This window comes from Helicoverpa zea, chromosome 4 (genome assembly GCF_022581195.2).
Source record: "Helicoverpa zea isolate HzStark_Cry1AcR chromosome 4, ilHelZeax1.1, whole genome shotgun sequence".
NCBI lineage: Eukaryota > Metazoa > Arthropoda > Insecta > Lepidoptera > Noctuidae > Helicoverpa > Helicoverpa zea.
This window is the reverse complement of record NC_061455.1, coordinates 9,671,283-9,689,146: the sequence shown is the minus strand read 5'-3', so window position 1 is coordinate 9,689,146 and position 17,864 is coordinate 9,671,283. Positions and strand designations below refer to the sequence as shown.

General features: G+C 38.3%; 1 protein-coding gene across 1 annotated transcript in view; it reads right to left on the bottom strand.

The window, feature by feature from the left end:
- Nucleotides 1–17,864, bottom strand: part of LOC124629599 (hemicentin-2) — a 60,971-nt gene that overhangs the window by 4,907 nt on the left and 38,200 nt on the right. Inside the window, exons 3-10 of the mRNA XM_047163080.1 lie at nucleotides 15,005–15,265; nucleotides 11,746–11,942; nucleotides 5,796–6,953; nucleotides 4,975–5,555; nucleotides 4,212–4,415; nucleotides 2,404–2,602; nucleotides 1,612–1,995; nucleotides 960–1,313 (exon numbers count right to left, since the gene is read on the bottom strand). Coding sequence (XP_047019036.1) covers nucleotides 960–1,313; nucleotides 1,612–1,995; nucleotides 2,404–2,602; nucleotides 4,212–4,415; nucleotides 4,975–5,555; nucleotides 5,796–6,953; nucleotides 11,746–11,942; nucleotides 15,005–15,265 — 3,338 coding nt within the window. The remainder of the gene's footprint in view (nucleotides 1–959; nucleotides 1,314–1,611; nucleotides 1,996–2,403; nucleotides 2,603–4,211; nucleotides 4,416–4,974; nucleotides 5,556–5,795; nucleotides 6,954–11,745; nucleotides 11,943–15,004; nucleotides 15,266–17,864) is intronic.

Here is a 17,864-nt window from a genome sequence, read left to right as displayed (position 1 = left end):
AACTTTTTTACAAAAAAATTAAACCGACTTCCCAAAACACTAAAAAGCAAAAAAAAAAACTATTTTTAGGTGCATCGGCCTAGAAGTCGGTGTCTAATGGATGTTACTAAGTTAATTTTGCCACCGACTTCTAGGCCGATGCACCTAAAAATAGTTTTTTTTTTGCTTTTTAGTGTTTTGGGAAGTCGGTTTAATTTTTTTGTAAAAAAGTTTTTTATTTAAAGCTTTTCAGTGATACGAATAGTTGTCACTATCCATACAAGTGAGAAGTTCTCATCAATACAAAGAATATAAGTCCAAATACGAGGTATTTTACATATTCAGTTGTCGAGTTCCCTCGACTTACTTTCTCTGGTCTCCATCATCAGGTCAGCTCCAAACCTTCACTGTTGCAAAGGTCTTGTCAATACAAATAATTTAAGCCCAAACACGAGGTAATTTACATATTCAGTTGTCGAGTTCCCTCGACCCTCTCTGGTTTCCATCATCAGATCAGCTCCAAATCTTCACAGTTGAATAGTGCTTTTAGGCGTACACCTGAGTGTCAAGTTTTTACCCTATGTATGCCTACAACTTTCGAAGGTTGCCCTCGATTTCTCAGGGTTTCCATCATCAGATCCTGACCTGATGACTATGGGACCAACTGGCAGCTATTCCGAGTCGAACAAAATAAGAATCACGTAAATCGGTCCATAAACCTCGGAGTAATCGATGTACATACATAGAAAAAAAAAAAAAAAAACATACCGGCCGAATTGATAACCTCCTCCTTTTTGGGAAGTCGGTTAAAAAACTAGTCCAAGTGTTTGTAAAATGTGTGGGCGTTAGATCATTACAGAGCGGCTACACTCTACGAAATTTATCGTAGTAATTTATGAACTAGTTTTCGTAGCTCCAGAAAAACTTGTTGCGAGCAACAAAGTGTTGCTATTAATCGTAGTATAGGGGGTAAGACTTACCGATATGTTGATCCATGCGTTTCTTGGGTTTGTGCACGGAGGCGTAGGGATCGGAGCAGTACTCCTGGCGGGAGGGGTTCTGCGCGGCTCGCATGTCGTAGTCGCTGGGCGCGGCCGGCTGGCTGGCGTGCGGCAGGTGCGAGTAGTGCGCGTAGTCGTCGATGTTGCGGTAGCCCGCGTGAGAGATCGGGTCGTAGTCGTAGTTGCTCTGCCGGTCCAGCACCTGGTGCGCGGGCAGAGTCGCCGCGTTGTTCGCCGCCGCCATTTTCATCTGCCACAACGAGTCCTGCGAGTTCACGCTGCCCCCGTTGTTACTGTTCGTGTAGCTGTTCTCTATGAAGCCCATGTTTACCCCTGCGAACAATACCTTCCTTTAATCCCGAATTTTATAATACCTGTATGAACGAACGCAACATGCAAAGCGTGCTCTCCAGATATTTCCATTTTTTACCTTCAACGTTGTCTGAAGTTAGTCCTTAGTGATGGCATAATGAGAAAAATAAATCAACATAATAGAGTTGAAATTAAAATGAAATTATACAACTTGTGCTACGACATAACTACGAACCGTAAATTATATGATAATTACTTTTCGCGTCAAAAGAAAATGTATGAGAGTGATTACACAGATGTGAGTAAAAAATGTACTTACAATCGGAATTCGGCATCGGTTGTCCGGGATGAGGTTGCGTGTGTGGAGGCACGTGGTACGAGTACCCTCCCTGTGTTGCGTACACCGCAGTTTTGGAGTCATCCATGGATAGCGCCATGTCCATGGAATGTTCGAGAGCTTTGTTCTCCATGCCCGAGCTAGGGTAATACGGCGGCGGCGCTTGGTTCTGTGGCGTCACTTTAGCTGGTCGCATTGAGTCCATTTCGTAGTTCTTGGATCTGTCTTTCTTGTTGGGCCTGCGTCTGCACTGGTAGATGAGTAACAATAGTCCAACAAATAGTAGGACTACTACAGTAGTGACGAATATCCCCACAATGGCGGCCGTGGTGCGAGCCGATGTCTCCTTGATATACGATGTTCCAACTGTTCGAAATAAATATCTCTATAAGAATGATATATTTGCACTAATTTTGTGATAGCATCAAATAATAGTATGTTTATATGGCTGCGTTTATTTACACAATGTGAATTATTTATTATTTCACTTATACGCACGCACTTATTGCTTTAAATAAATAATGCCCCTAGTTTTGAAAACGAAATAACACTAAATATAACGCAGCAAATTTAATTTAATATTTCAAAACACGCTACTGTACAACAGACATATTTTTTAAGTTTGCCACTGAATTATCTTTCTTTTTTCTTTAACTATATGTTTTGCAGATTATTAAATTATTACTGTGACGCATTCAATGTATATTTCAACCTCAGTATATTGAACAGGAACAAATTCTCAAATTTCTGCGGAACCTGCAAGTGATTACTTACTCTCGGCTTCGGTGTATTCGCTGCAAACGTCTTGATTGACTTGAAGGCAAAGCTTGAGGCGTATGCGAGGGTTGAAGTCGTCCAGTGGTTGGTCCGTGACGTGGCGGGTCGATGTGCGAGTCTTACTGGGCAGTTCCACAGTGGCCTCTTGTACCGTAGCCACAGCACCAGACAGATGAAGTGTCACCGTATCTACCACCTAACACGCAAAAAGTCATAAAGCATCAGTTTCATGACATTGTTATATAAATACCCATCCAACATGACATAAATATGAATGTTTTTCATAGAGGTAATATATGTTATGGCTGATAGGAACATAGCCAAAAGTTGCCGGAAAATTTATTGTTTTCATGATAATTGCATATCTGAACAGCGACGTATAAGCTGATTATTAGGACCTCGTTAATCATAACTTAGCACTGCAGGGTTATTCCGCAAACAGCCAAAACTAAGCTAGGGGAATATCGCCAAAATCGTTACGCTTGGCAGTCGCACAAATATAATCGTTTTAAACTTAGTTGCCCCCAAACTTAACACACTGTTATAAACTCCAATGTAGCTTGTATTTTCATTCCCATTCTCCTTTTGGGAACAATTATTTCTTAGGGAGAATGTCCGGCATTTTGTATCCAACCGGTCGAATCTAATGGCGAACACATTCCTACACAGGATATTTCGGAACAGATAAATATAATTTCTAAATGAAGACGAATTACGTAGACTACCTACTGGTTTCTAAGTGAATATTGACTTCAAGTAAATGCTAAAAAAACTGTTTTCCAAACTAATATTATAAATGCGAAAGTAACTCTGTCTGTCTGTCTGTCTGTCTGTCTGTCTGTCTGTCTGTCTGTCTTTTCTTCACGCCTAAACTACTGAACCGATTTGTGTGAAATTTGGTACAGACATAGTTTGAAACTTGAGAAAGGACATAGGATAGTTTTTATTACAAAAAAAAAATATATTCCGGACATATAGCGCCATCTATTGGTCAAATCAAAAATCTGCTGGTAGTCACTATTCCACGCGAACGAAGTTGCGGGCAAAAGCTAGTTATTTTATAAATGTACCTATGTTGTAAGGTTTTTCTAGAAAAGAAGCTAACGTTTAATATCTATTCATGAACCGATAAACGTTTACTGTTCTGAGAAATAAACGTACGGGATTTATAAATTGGCAAAGATTTTGTTTGCTTTAAAAATATTAAATGTACTTTACCTATAAGTAGGTACCGACATGTATTTTATGGTTTATTTTACTTTACATAAAGTTAATCTTACGTAATTTATGTTTTCAGTTCGTAAGCATCGAACTTTGGCTTTTCAAAGAAACGTTAATAGTTGAAAAATTCACTTAACTTCCATACAATATTTAGATATTTCATTGTATTAAGCTTTACACGAATTATGGTCATTACAATTATCCATTCAGGAATTTACATTTATTCAGTACCTATATTATGTACTCGTGATATTAATTATGATGTATAGAATCTCATATTACTGATAAGGTTATTGACCAATCTGAAATTGATAAACAAGTGGATATTTCCGTAGAATTCTGAACATGATGCCAAATGGGTTTTTAACATCATCTGTATTTTTAACCACCATATCAAAATACCAATTATATTAAAATGCAAATTAAACCAGGTATTTTCAGTATACCTAAAGCTTACAATAAAAGCTGTAAATGTGAGCTAATATCAAAGAACAGTGAGGGTGTGATGTGCTGGGTAATTGAAATATTTACAGAAAGATAGAAGAACAAAATACATTATAATAATATGTGTGAAGTGAAATTACCTGCCATCCCGATGTACTTCCCATAGTGGCGAGTCCCTCGACGACGCCGACCAGGGACAGGCACGTGGGGGTGACGGTGAAGGCGATGGCCTGCGAGCTCGGGTCGTACGTCACCTGCTCCGGCGGGTTGATCTTATCCACCTTCGTCGTCACCGTGATCTCATTCGAGTAATTACTCTGCCCCTTTGTATTCACCGCTTTCACCTGCATTTGAAAATTCAATTTAGAACTTGGAAGAGGCGAACGACTCGATTGTGAGCATTCTAAAGCGTGTCGAAAACCATAGCGACGGCACAAAACGTAAAGAGAACATTGTAAACTTAATAACTAACGGCACGCGCCGGATGATTTACCTTGAAAACAAATGTGAGTTGCTGTCGGTAGCGATAACAATGAAAAACAAAAATGTAAGTTAATACCGCATTCGGGATAAACATCTAACCAATACAACTAATATTCTAACATGCCATTAATGAGATCTTTTTATTATATAATATTTTTGTAAGTATGTTATGAAATGAGAATGTGTACAAAATTGAGAATGGAAATTCTATTAACCTATAAAAACCCTCTAAAGTGTTAATAGGCATAATACCTAGTAACCAGAATATTATTGCCCCAAATTATTGCCTTATTCATTGTGGGCAAACAAACACGTAATTGGGTAACCTACTATCATTCTGTTATAGAATAAATTATGACTTCCTGTTGTATACAAAAGAGAAGATTAAGTTACAAATAAGTAGTGTGTCTGGAGTATTACCTTGAAGGAGTATGTGTTGTGCTGGTCGAGGCGGGTAACGTTGCAGGGGTTGATGCGGCCGCAGTCGTACTCCATCCAGTCGAACTCGGAGGTGCGGTCCGAGGCGCAGTGCTCGGCGCTGGCCGACGAACCGGGCCCGCGCAGCGACACGCGCCGGTAACGCACGAAGTACTTCGTGCTCGACAGCCCACCGTCAAACCCAGACTCCCACTTCAGTGTCACGTACGTCGGACCCACTTTCTGACTCTCCAACAAACGAGGCGATTCTGGAGCGCCTTTCGGCTGTAACTTTATCTGAGGGCGTATGCTCCCTAGCGAATTCTTCACTTTGCAGTAATATTCCCCGTAGTCTTGAGGCTTTACGGTCTTTATTTTAAGAACGCTGCGGTATGAGTCGTTGTTGTCTGTCGTCGTATTTATTTCGTAGTGGCCGTCTGAAGACATCTGCAGTGGGGCAGTGTTCGATCCATAAAACCATTGGAACTCTGGTTTGGGGTAAGCTTGGACTATACATAATATTTCAGCAGTTTCCATAACATCGTAGGCGACCTTATTATGTTGCCGAATAGATATGGGTTCGTCTGAAAATAAAAAAGTGTTTTAGAATTAAATATGTAGCGATGAAATAAAATACATAACATTTTCTTTCTATAGATTTCTTAACACAAAAGTATTTCTTTATACCGCTAATAGAACTTAAGAAGTAAAGAAAATATTTTAATTAGCTCTTTTGAATAACATGCTTTCTTTTTTAATATTTTACTAATTAATGTTGTAGGTAAGACTTAGGCATTTATATACAAAAGTTATTTTATACTCACGTTCTATTCGAAGATGCATCGTAGACTCGACTTTTTTGACCTCGTTCTCGAAAGCGCAGGAATAAATACCTCTATCGTCGGGCAACAGGTCATTAGTATTCGGCCTCGCCTTGCCGTTAAATTTAAGGGTACTTTGAACAGTGTAAACGGCATTTCTGCTCTCGGTTATATCAGTTTTGACTTCGTACAAATTAGTATCAGCTTTAATCTCCGTATTGTCTTTGAACCATTTAACATTCGGTCGCGGTTTGCCGAGTGCGCTGCAAGTGACCGTGAAGTCTTGCTCTCCCGAGCGTTTCGTCATGTGTGTTTGCAATTTGGTTTGGAAACGAGGCGGCTGATGAACTTCTAGTGTGACAGAAGCGAGCTCACCGTGACCTAATTCGTTTGTAGCCTGACAATGGTAAACACCTTCACTTCCAAGGTGTGCACTAGGTATAGAATATTGATTCCCTGTCGCTAGCACTGCAGGCTTTACATCCGGACTTGTGTCCATGTCTCGGAACCACCTGTATTGCGGCGCGGGCCAGCCAGGTGGCTTCGCGCTGCAGGTAAGAGTGACTCCGGCACCTTCTTGGGCGACTGGTCTGTCAGGGCTTATGTACGCACGACCGGGCTTGTGTCGCACGAGCACAGCTACAGATGCGCTGTTCGAGCGCTCAGTGCGTTTTCCATTAGTGGATGATATGACATTTACAGCTTTGCAAACATAAGTTCCAGCCATATCGGCATTTACTCTCGATAAAGTGAGAGTGTTACCACTCTGATGGAACTCAGGTTTCCCTTCCATCGTCCATTCAATAGACGTTGGTTCAGGGTTAGCAGAGACTTCACATCGAATTTCAACATTTCCACCTTCCTCTGCTTCATAAGTCTTGGACTCAACTGTGACACTAGGAGGGAAAAGTACATCTAGGTACATTTCTTTCTCTCCAGGCCGGCCCAAGCCGTTGTCAGCACTGCACGTATATTTCCCCGCATCCTGCACTGTAACTCCTTGAATCGTGTGTGTGAAAGAATTTGAAATGTATTTGCCGTCTCGAGTCCATCTTACAGTGCTCACTTTAGGCTTCGCATCTACTTTGCATTCCATGGTCGCAACTCCGTCTATTTCTACTCGCAAAGGATTTTCGGGGGCAACTTCCACTCGAGGAAAATCTAAAACAATGATAATAAAAATTGTTAAACCAAACTAAAACATAACAAATAATAATGTCGGGATAATGTCGGGACACCTTTTCACACACGGTCGGTTAGCCCCACGCTAAGTTATTAATTAACTTGTGTTATGGGTGCTAACACAACTGATAAACTACATATAGCTACATATATACATATTTATAAATACATATTGTAACACCCAGACCACGACCAACAAGCATGCTCATCACACAAATGTCGATCGAACCGGGAATCGAACCCGGGACCTCAGATTCGGCAGTCCGGCTTGGTGACCTTTGCGCCACAGAGGTCGTCAAAACAATTAAAATAAAAAAAATATTCGCAACATTTCTCAATTGCTAACCGAACAAGACCGGAATGAATATTTTCATCTCACTTGTTGTGTGTATTGCCGCCGCCTGTATTAAAACTCAACATTGTACAAAGGAAGCGGATGTGCTGGTCCGATTAGCTATTCGAAGCATACCAATAATAAATTTGTTTACAGAATCTGTCGGAATTAAAACATGCACTGGTGCGCATACACGATGCGTGTGCTTCGTCTGAAAGATGTTGCTTATTCAGGTCACTTCATAATAAACAGAATCCAGATGCCGATGCTTATGCGAGATGCCTGCATCAAAACGATCTTATCATTTATCGTTCCTTCTCAACTTTTTATTTCAATTACCTAACCCAATTCTCGACCATTGATCGCAGACATGTGGTTACAGATACATCTTAAAATACCGAGTCAATAAAATTGCAGCGCGAGGTCAATGAAACAGTAACATTTTGGCTTTAAAGATCACAACAATTATGTCATGCCCGGTATTGGAATTGTGCCCGGCAAATAACTGTAGGCCTGTTCCGTTTCCAACCCATCTCGTTATTAGGTTCGATACAATGTCCATCATGGTTCCTAATAATATCAGTGAACGCGAGAGGTCGGCTTTACTCTTTACAATTTAGATTTATTTGCACTTCCAATCCCCGGATAGCATTTATAAACTTTAAAAATAAATACAGTTTTTGTAGCGACGGTTTTATCAGCGTTGAATGCTAAGCACAGGAAATACAGGAATTTTAATGAGATAAGACTAGAAGCTTCTTTTTGAAATCCTTCGAGTCGACAAGAGACAAAGCGCTGTTTTTTACAGTTATAACATTTCTGTATAAAAAGTGTGACCTAAACCGTGTTGAATGAAATGCGAGGTAATTATAAAACCTTTTTGCTGTATATACAGCAAAAAGGTTTTATAATTACCTCGCATTTAAAACCTTTTTGCTGTATAAAACCTTTTTGCTGTATATACAGCAAAAAGGTTTTATAATTACCTCGCATTTCATTCAACACGGTTTAGGTTTTATGTATTGAATATTCAATGGTTATTAAAACTAGTTACGACCGACTAATGTCCCCATTTCTTTCCTTATTTTATGGAAGTAAACATTTACTTTTTAGTATCTACGTACTATACGATTAGTATAATCCCTTTTAAATAATTGTTGAGCTAGCAACTGAAACAAAGTTTTTGTTCGCTGGACAAGTTCACGTGGCAAACTTTCGATTGCGGGATTTGTCTTAACGTGTGGGCTCGCCTAAACCAACTGGAACAACTACCGATGCAAGTTGTTCGGACATAGCTATCACACAAGTAGATAAAATACACTCGGAATTAGTCCAACAAAAGTCCGTATATTTTTCATGAACGTTTTTGTAAGCAATTTGGCCAAACGAAAGCAAAATAAAAGGTTTCGACTACGGTCAAAGCCGTAACAAACATAAAGGTTTAAAACAACTAGCACATAATGATTTTGTAGTTATGAGGGAAGCTTCTATTGGAACAAAGTTACACTTTAACAAAAAACTACAAACTAAAGCTGAAGTTTTTCTTCTATTCACTGAATAAATAGAGAATCTAGAGAGCTTATAGTATGGAAGGTATAACTCAAGAATTTCTTTTTAGAATGTGCTATTTCTTTGTTATTTCTAAACCGATTGAACCGATCTATGTCGATTTTTAACCAATCCATAAAAAAGGCGAAACGTACCATCGAGTAATGATCACCTCCTTACACAAATTTGTCACCTTCAATGAACACTTGAGGTTGAAACCAAGGCATCAAAAACATCAAAGGTATTTCTAGAAGGCCATGTAAATAGTAGCGCACAGGATTCCATACCCGAGGTAGTGGGAGCAAGTTTAGGTCATTGGGGTTATTTGCCGAGAGCTTTTGCGTTTCCTTGATGGCCGCTGGCTCCGCTCAGGGATTCGTATGCCCGAGATGTCTACATTTGAACACGCGAAAGGAGTTCGTACAAACACTATCTACCGGTGGTTCTTTACATTCGACGTACGACTTTTATGTAGCACTTTTAAAACAACCGACCAGCTATTAAATCCTAGCTAAAGTTAGCCATTCCACTCTGGATAACAGACTTTTTAAAGACCTGTTAAGTAGTGCTCTACTTAGTCTCAGGTCTGGGTAATAAAAGTTATTGTGCAAAAAAACAAGCTATTAAAATAAATTAGGCTCTGTATCTATTACAAACACAAAGGAATTTCATGAAAGATGTTGGTCGACTTGAAGAAAACATCAAAGTTTTACGACCAGCAAATCATCAAAGATTTATTGTACGAAAATAAGATTTTACTACGAAGGAAGCCACTTCGGGGATATAAAACGCAATGCATTAATTGAAATTGGACGATAGAGATTCATTATTGTATATACGGAAATTTTATATGAGTAAGCCCCTTCCTTAGGTAATACATAAAGACTTTTTCTGTAAAAATGGTAATAAAGCAAAAAACACTGTATATAGATCTTCGTATTTGGTAACTGGCTATAATGTACGAATTTCCGATATTAAATCTGAAGATAACTCTGACGGGATTATAGACTTAAAAAAAAAACTTATTCGTTTTTATGCATTGTTGTTTTTTCTCTTTCATCGAAAGAAAACCTTTTTATAAATAAAATGATACCTACACAAATACAACCTTTGGAAAATATTCACTGGTTGTAAATACAAACAAGTTATTGTTTGTCACTTGTTTTGCAAATCCGAGACACCCTTAGCCAAATTCCTGAATAGGTTTACTCGGAGCGTGAAAAGAATTGGATGACGTAACTGGCTTAAATATAACACTACATATAAACGAACAAATAACTAAATCTACGTGCGTACACGTGATGAATGAAGTTGTTGTTTACATTTTGTGGTCAGAATCCACAATTATGTATGAGGGGGATACGTTCCTAATATTGTTTTTATGTAATAGCGGAGCAAATAAACATGCCATATCGCCCACTGGTTGGTGGTCACAGGCTGCTACATTTATAATTACTACCCAAGCTATGCAGGTGCGTTCTCGCCCTGGAGACTAACTCGAAATGTCCTATGTGCCAGTACCATAACATAGTAATTGTTGCAGAAATGGCTACAGGGTGGTAGCACTTTCCTAAACTAGCTTTCACAAAGAGCTCTATTATTACTTTCGTTACTATAAAGTTGCTTTCACGTTCACATTTTCAGTAAGTTAAGACTTTGGGCCATACTGTCATACAACGTGCTTATTATTCAAAGCTTGGTTAGAGAATAATTTAGTATAATCCTTTAGGGCTATATTTCAACGTAAAGTAGTGGTAATGTACCCGGTTATTCCAGTAACGGGTGACCACTATGGATGTGCCCAATCACACACCGGGGACAGACGCTCGCAGTGCGGATTCCGAACGTGATAAATTGCATCGATATTGATTTCAGTCTGTACTGTGATGTCTTCATGACGCTCGCTACTAGCTTTGGCTTAGCATACGAATATCACGAATATTCGTGTCTTTCTCTGTAATTAATGGTTGATTTAAAAAGCTTCATTTCCTGTAAATTCCGATGATAAAAGACCTCTAAATTGCTTTAAACGACTTAAGGGAGAAGAGCGTTAAAATGATATAGTGAGTGTTGGGTTTAGGAATGTCATAATGCACTGATATAATTCAGCGGCTTCGCGTTCCACCGTCCAGCACTGCTCCTTCCCGGGTTGACTTTTACAATTCGCGTGAGAATTAATGCAGCTGATAGATAAACAACGTTTACCTTTCATTTCAACAGCAAACGACATCCTGGTAATTGTTGATATGTTCATATTGCACCGTTCTCGGAAGTTAATTATTTAGTGCTTAGATACAAACATTTTTCTGTATACCAACGTCGCAATTTCTCTATCATTTCAAAACGAATCATAATAAAAACAGTTTTCTTCGAAAGAAACTAATGTTGATAATTACTAAGAGGATAAACTACAACGCAACGTGTATATAAATAAATAAAATTAATCAATGTTCGTTAGAAAACATTAGTTTTTACTTGAGAATGGCTGATTCAAATCGACAATTTTTCTTTTAAAACGTTCGTAATAGTCAGAAGAAGGTTTTTAAAGGAAAGAAAATTTAGAAAGGTCGCGCCTTAAATAGGATAATTTGGGACGAATGAAAACGCTTTTTATAGGGTTTTCTTTGCAAACAAAATTGAAATTTGGCAACAACGGCTGTAGGGTCAAAAAGTCTTATAATAACCTTAAAATAAATAAATAAGTTTCACCCGCCTCCCGTGTAAACTATTGCCCGTACCGGGATAAAATATAGCCTATGGCACTCAGGAACATTGTAGCTATCTATCAGTGAAAGAATTTTGGAAATCCGACAAGCAGTTTCAAAGATTATCCTCTACATACAAACTAACAAATTTTACCTCTTTATAATATTGTTAAGATGTACTTACAATTGACGCTGAGATCGACAGAGGCGTCGAGCTGTTGGCCTTCGGACATGGCACGGTTCCACACCACGCAGCGGAATACGGCGCCGTCATCTTCCCTGGTCGGCATCAGCGTCAGCGTCGCCACGGTCGGCTCCGACCGGGTCTTGGCGTGCGCTATCGTCGCATCCAATGGGTAGGTCGAACCCTCACGGTACCACCTAAAGAGTGAATCCATTAGTATAGGAACGTGCATTTTAAAGACTAAAAAAATTTCCTACAACAGGTAAGTATGTAGAACATGTGAGGTTAACATAGGCATGTTTTTTTCTCTTTGCCAAATAACTAGATTTGTTATTGTGAACGCATGCAATGTTGATTGCCTAGGATACTTTATTGCTGAATCTAGAGTGTGAGTGAATTTACATTAGTCGCGAACCCTTCGGTATTCGGTAAAATAATGTTTATTGCTTTTCCCATTGAAACACAGCAGTAATCTATTTTCTGTTTGAACCACTGAGCCTTAGGGTTGTGGTTTCTCAAAGAGCGATTAACAAAATTCTTCTCTTTGTTGCGAGAGTGTGATAAAATATTCCATTATAAATCTAAGATTACAATAATTCCCATTAGCGAAACAATTTACTACGTCCTTATTACGTTTTGAAACTAATCAAAAAGCAGTTAATGAGAGCCTAAAATGTATCAGTGTTTGATATTAAATTACATTTTCATTGAGTATTGTGTAAATTAATTTCGCATATTCATTTTATTTATAGAAAGTGGAATTCAAAAATACGTAATTGTTCTACAATTACACATTCACATCGGTGAGAGTGGTAAGTACACACGTACAAAACCACACATGTTTATTTTAGAATTTAGATCCCACTCAGAATAGAATTTAAAATTTAAACAGGAAGGTGCCTAAGTTTCGTGTTCCACAAACCTTACCAACGTATAATTTAGTGTGTACGCGGTTCTTTTGATTGTGATTTCTGTATAAAATAACAGATTTGTAAGGTAGTAAGTAGTTCACACTTTATTGTAAGAGATGATGAAACTTTTCTAGTTGATCGTACTCTGGTAGTGATTTCGGTCGTCGGTGGCACGACAGGGATGGTCGGGAGTCCGTAACAAAGCCACAACTTTTTGGTGAGTTAGGACAAGAATGGGTACCGCACAGGTGCACGCCATGAACTTTGAGCGGTTACACCAAAATTCCTGATTAGATTTTAATTAAAATAAAACTTGCGCTACTTTTTGCTCGTACACGTGGAAGCGAGCTTTATCAGGCAACAGGTAATAAGTTGAAGAAGGTTTCCATGTTTAGAAATTAATTAATATTATAGTGGGTAAACGGACCTTTTTAGTTTGATTAACATTATTTATTCACTTGTTGAGTTAACTTTTCATAACTTGGATGTTTAGATATGAAGATAAATAATAGATATAAATAAATATTTGTGTCATTTCAGTAAATGGTTAAAACTTTTTATTTTTATTTTAGTTACTATACACTGATACTTACGTGTGCAATTTTGGATGTCAAAGACAACATGATATATATAATATTTTATTTTATGTATAGTAAATATGTATTTTCGAGAGTTTTATTAGCAGCTCATTATATTTGCATTCAATACTGTTTTTAATCTACCTCCAATATGACGAATTTAAAAGTAAAAATATCCGCCACAAAGCAATGATAGCGCTGAAAGTTATCCGGCACTGGCAGCGGCTCATAGTTCATGTATCCGGGACACATATCCGGTTAAACGTAGTACCTCGTATACTGAGTTTTTGTGACGTGTATCCAGAACACCTAGTTTCATCCGGCCGAGATGCCGACCTTTTTATGCAAACTATAGTGCCGGCTCGGCGACAACGACGTAGCGGCCTCATATGACATCATTTTCGAATATCCCCGTAAACCCTAGCTCAGTGCAACGCTTTCATTTCATTATTTGTACCGGGCGTAATATGTGTGGCAGCAACGGTCATTTGGACAACCGGCTGGCCGGTCCCGTACCCTGCCTTTCCTCCCGACTCTAATTGAATCCGAGTCACTGCCTACATGAAATTTATCACCACATTTATCAGCTTTTTATCTTCCCCGTACGCCGTTCTTAATGCGTTAGGTAAAAGCCAATTACGGTTTGGTACGAAAACGTACAAAGTGGAGTGGAGGATTAGTACCGCCGACCACTTGTACAGAGCTGGCTCAAGTTTTCGACGGTTAGTACAAATCAGACGCAAGAGTGCTGTCTTGAAACACGATACTCGTGTTAAATTACTGAGAATAAACTCAGCCATGAGGGGCATGTTTTCATGGCTTTCACGATGCCAAATATAACTTTAAATAATGACAACTCGGAGAATAATAATTAACCTACATAACAACAGTACCTACGTTATTACGGAACTACCATTAATTGTTTTTATTTCTCTGAGGGTTTAGCTGTATGTCAAATTAATTATTTCATTCCGTGAACGGCTTTCGATGTCTCCCGAACGTATTCATAATTAAAGCTAGACGTGGGTACATTACGTGTGAAGCCGGCTGTAATGAACTTAGCTGTTCCCTCGGATAGCGTTCATAGTAGCATTTGCTGGAATTAAATTGTGTGGCTCTAGCTTATCTCTGAGTACTAAACTTAAGACTTATTTAAAGATACATCAAATGTTTGCGTAAGGCTCAACTTTGAACAATTCTACTTACAGTGACACACATGTGAACTGCTAATTATAATTAGATGTTTAATTTGTAACTTTACGCTTACATCACAGCAAAGTTTTAAAACTGCCACACCTACATATCAACAGGAGCTTCAGACATACTTAGGCATACAGTTCATTTAACTTATGTTGTTTTTCAACATTATTACTTACTTACATGTTATAATCCTGTAGAAAAGTAATTTCGAAGGTTTTCGAAGTTAAATATGAATTGGTTTTGGCGAAATGTTTTACGCAGAGCCTTCATTTATCACCGGAGTTAACGAAAAGTTGATAAAAAACTCACAGAAGTTGTTAACATACCGTAAAGTTATGACCATAAGGGAAAATCTTAGAATCCGTCTCCGCGAAATTTTTGAAATCATTTTACACATCTTATTCCCGTTAGTAACATAACAGGCAAGCTCATTTTATTTTCGAAACCCTATTAAACATAACAGTGTAATTGTGTCATGTGTCGGAGCGCGTACCTAGGTGTGCGAGATATGATACACGTTATGCTCTAAACGTGAGTGGCATAACGAGACATTTGCAAAGGTAATCTTACTTGATGGTGGGTTCGGGCGAGCCTCCGGAGGACGAACAGGAGAGGTTGAGTTCCCTGCCCTCCTGCGACTGCGCGTGCGAGCCCGGGGACAGCACGGGCGCGCGCGGGCTCGTCAGCACGGTGAGCGCGTGGCCCTGCGCGTGCAGCGTACGCCCCGACCCTCCTGCCTTCACCCGGCACTCGAACCGCCCGTTGTCCCGCTCGTACGATACATTCGACACCATCAGGTCGAAACGACCCTCCGTCGGCGCGTACGAGATCCTGCAACAAAACATACACCCTTTAATCCGAAGATCATATTCCTCTAATGGATTTGCTCATTACTCTAACATATTCCGGCACGATCGTACTGAAAACAATAGGCTGTATCAATGCTCCCCTGAGATCTTTACGTTCAAGCAACGAGTACGTCATCCTTCAGACTGCTTGCAGAATATTTGTAAGCCTTTCCTGAATAGACACACATTCACTGTAACTGCATTTGAATATGTGTAGCTGTGTTGGTAGGTCCCAACGATATTTAATCTTCCGTTTTGTTTGTAGTTTGTGGTTAAATTTAAAAATGTTTTCATAAACAAAAGCTGTTTTAAGTCCAAAGCCCGTGACAACGTTTGAAAGGATGCTAAATGCTAATCTTGTGTATGTGTGTATCTTGGTACAGAAATGACACAAAGGCATTTTAAGTAATTCCCTCTTAGTGGTGACAAGGCCCGGCGCGTACCTACAACCTTAATATTATTGTGGTTGGTGTCGGGGCGTTCAGAAAGATTTCCTGTTTTGCCTTATTATGAGATGACAACGTTGACAACTATATTCCATTTGCATTATTAGTACGTATTACGAATGATAATTTAGCTAGCGCCCCTTTTGCTTTGTTCAAAAGGCATTTTTCTTAAGCTAGCTTCTTTCATAATTCATACAATACCGCATCTAGTATTTAAAAAGAGTTTTTTTTTAATACTAGATTTCATTCAGGTATTTAAAAAGAGAACGTTTTATTTTTAAGGCCGTTACGAAAGTATATTTATATTGATAACAAATGGCTGTATAAAATAGTGACGTAGCAACCGCTATATAGTGTATACCATTACCGTAGCATAAATAGCGCGAAGAGCCCTAATTACCTTGCATAATAAATACTATTGAACCAACGTCCAGCTTACGATTGTAACGTAAACACAAATCATCCTTGTTTTTCTATCGAATAAGCTTGCTCATTTTCTTATAAGTAGCAAAGACAAACCACACAGCGATTACAGTGCCATAAATCATATTTTTGTCGAAGAAAAGCTCATAAAGTTATATTCCGTGGATTCGGAAGCAAGTTCATCAATAAGAAATAAAGTAGGCAATCTATAAAAAGGATGAGCTTTTAATGAAAATTGCTTTTGTTCGAAACTTGTGATGTTAGGACAGGAGATAACGATTTCCCCAAATTATAAATGTCATCGGTTTCTTATAGCCAACGGCTTTGCAAACTGTTTAATGAATTCGAGTGGTAAGTAAAGAAGCATTAACGCAGATGATGTCATACACATAAAATCAGATGATAATCCACCTTTATTAAATGCAAAAGAGGATGAAATTAATGATGTAAAGCAATATGCGGCTCTGATATTTTATTTTTGTATTTAAGGAGTAATGGACGCGGTTTTAAATTCATATTGTTTCCCTTGTTAACCATTAACCGCATTAATTCAATAATGACGCCAACTTCATATGTGACAAAGACCATCCGAAAATAAAAACTGGACGTGTGTATTTTTTATTTTAATTTGATTTAAACCTTTGGATCTTATTACAGTAAACTGCTAGTTATTGTTATAATTTCTCTGTCCCGAATATGACAAGCTAGCTTTGATTTCGGCGGAATCAAAAACATTTTCGTTTGCCGTACCTACCATATTTGGCACATTACACCGCCTGACTGAAATGAAAAGGCAAACTTTAAAGATTTAGATTAAGATTAGAACCTTACAATTTGTTCACTATATAGTTTTATGCTTGTGTATTTTTATAGTGAACAACAAAGAGTACTTAATAATTATTTAGATCCTGGATTTGATTTCAGCTGCTATGTTTCTTCAGAAATGATTAGAGCATTGTGTCGAAAAAGAAATAAACAATATGAGAAGCATACTCGTACAAAACTAGAAACTGATTTGTGTATTTTTCAGTGTTGACAGCTTAGACATTATGCCTAAATTCCCTTTCACGCTAAAAAACCTAACGACATACAGTTTCATTTATTCCGTCTGAATTGCCATAGCAGTTTTTTTATTCTTCGTAAAATTGTATGTAGGTAGCTATGTATTCTCCCGAGTCAACTAAATATACATGTAGATATGTTTTAATGCTCGTGGGATCTTCCCAATGTACAGTTTAAAGGTTGTCGCCTGCCATCATGTACACTCGAAAAGAAAGATATTTGGACGTTGAATTTATCTTCTTCGTTTTAAGCGATGTCGCATCGTATTCAATGTCTCACTCGTGCATGAAATTACGTAAATGTATTTCTCTTATTTTGGTTTCAGATCTCTCACTTTTATTTTATCACAACTATAAATTTCACCTAAACTTGATTCGTTACATAAATAAATTAATTTAATGAGCTGGAAGGAGGTTTTAAATATTTTCTACCTGCTAAGTTACGGCACGATCATATAATAAAAGTTATAATACTTGTTAGATAAGTTTTAATCCCCAATAATTTACTTATTTAGTAAAGTTATGGCGGCATTATTTCGACCCAACTGCGTGTTTAGCACGCAAACTCTTTGTACTTTTTCATGAATATTAATTATTTTATAAGGGTTGGCAGATGTCCGATATTTACCCGAGAGATCGGTGCTTATTTGAA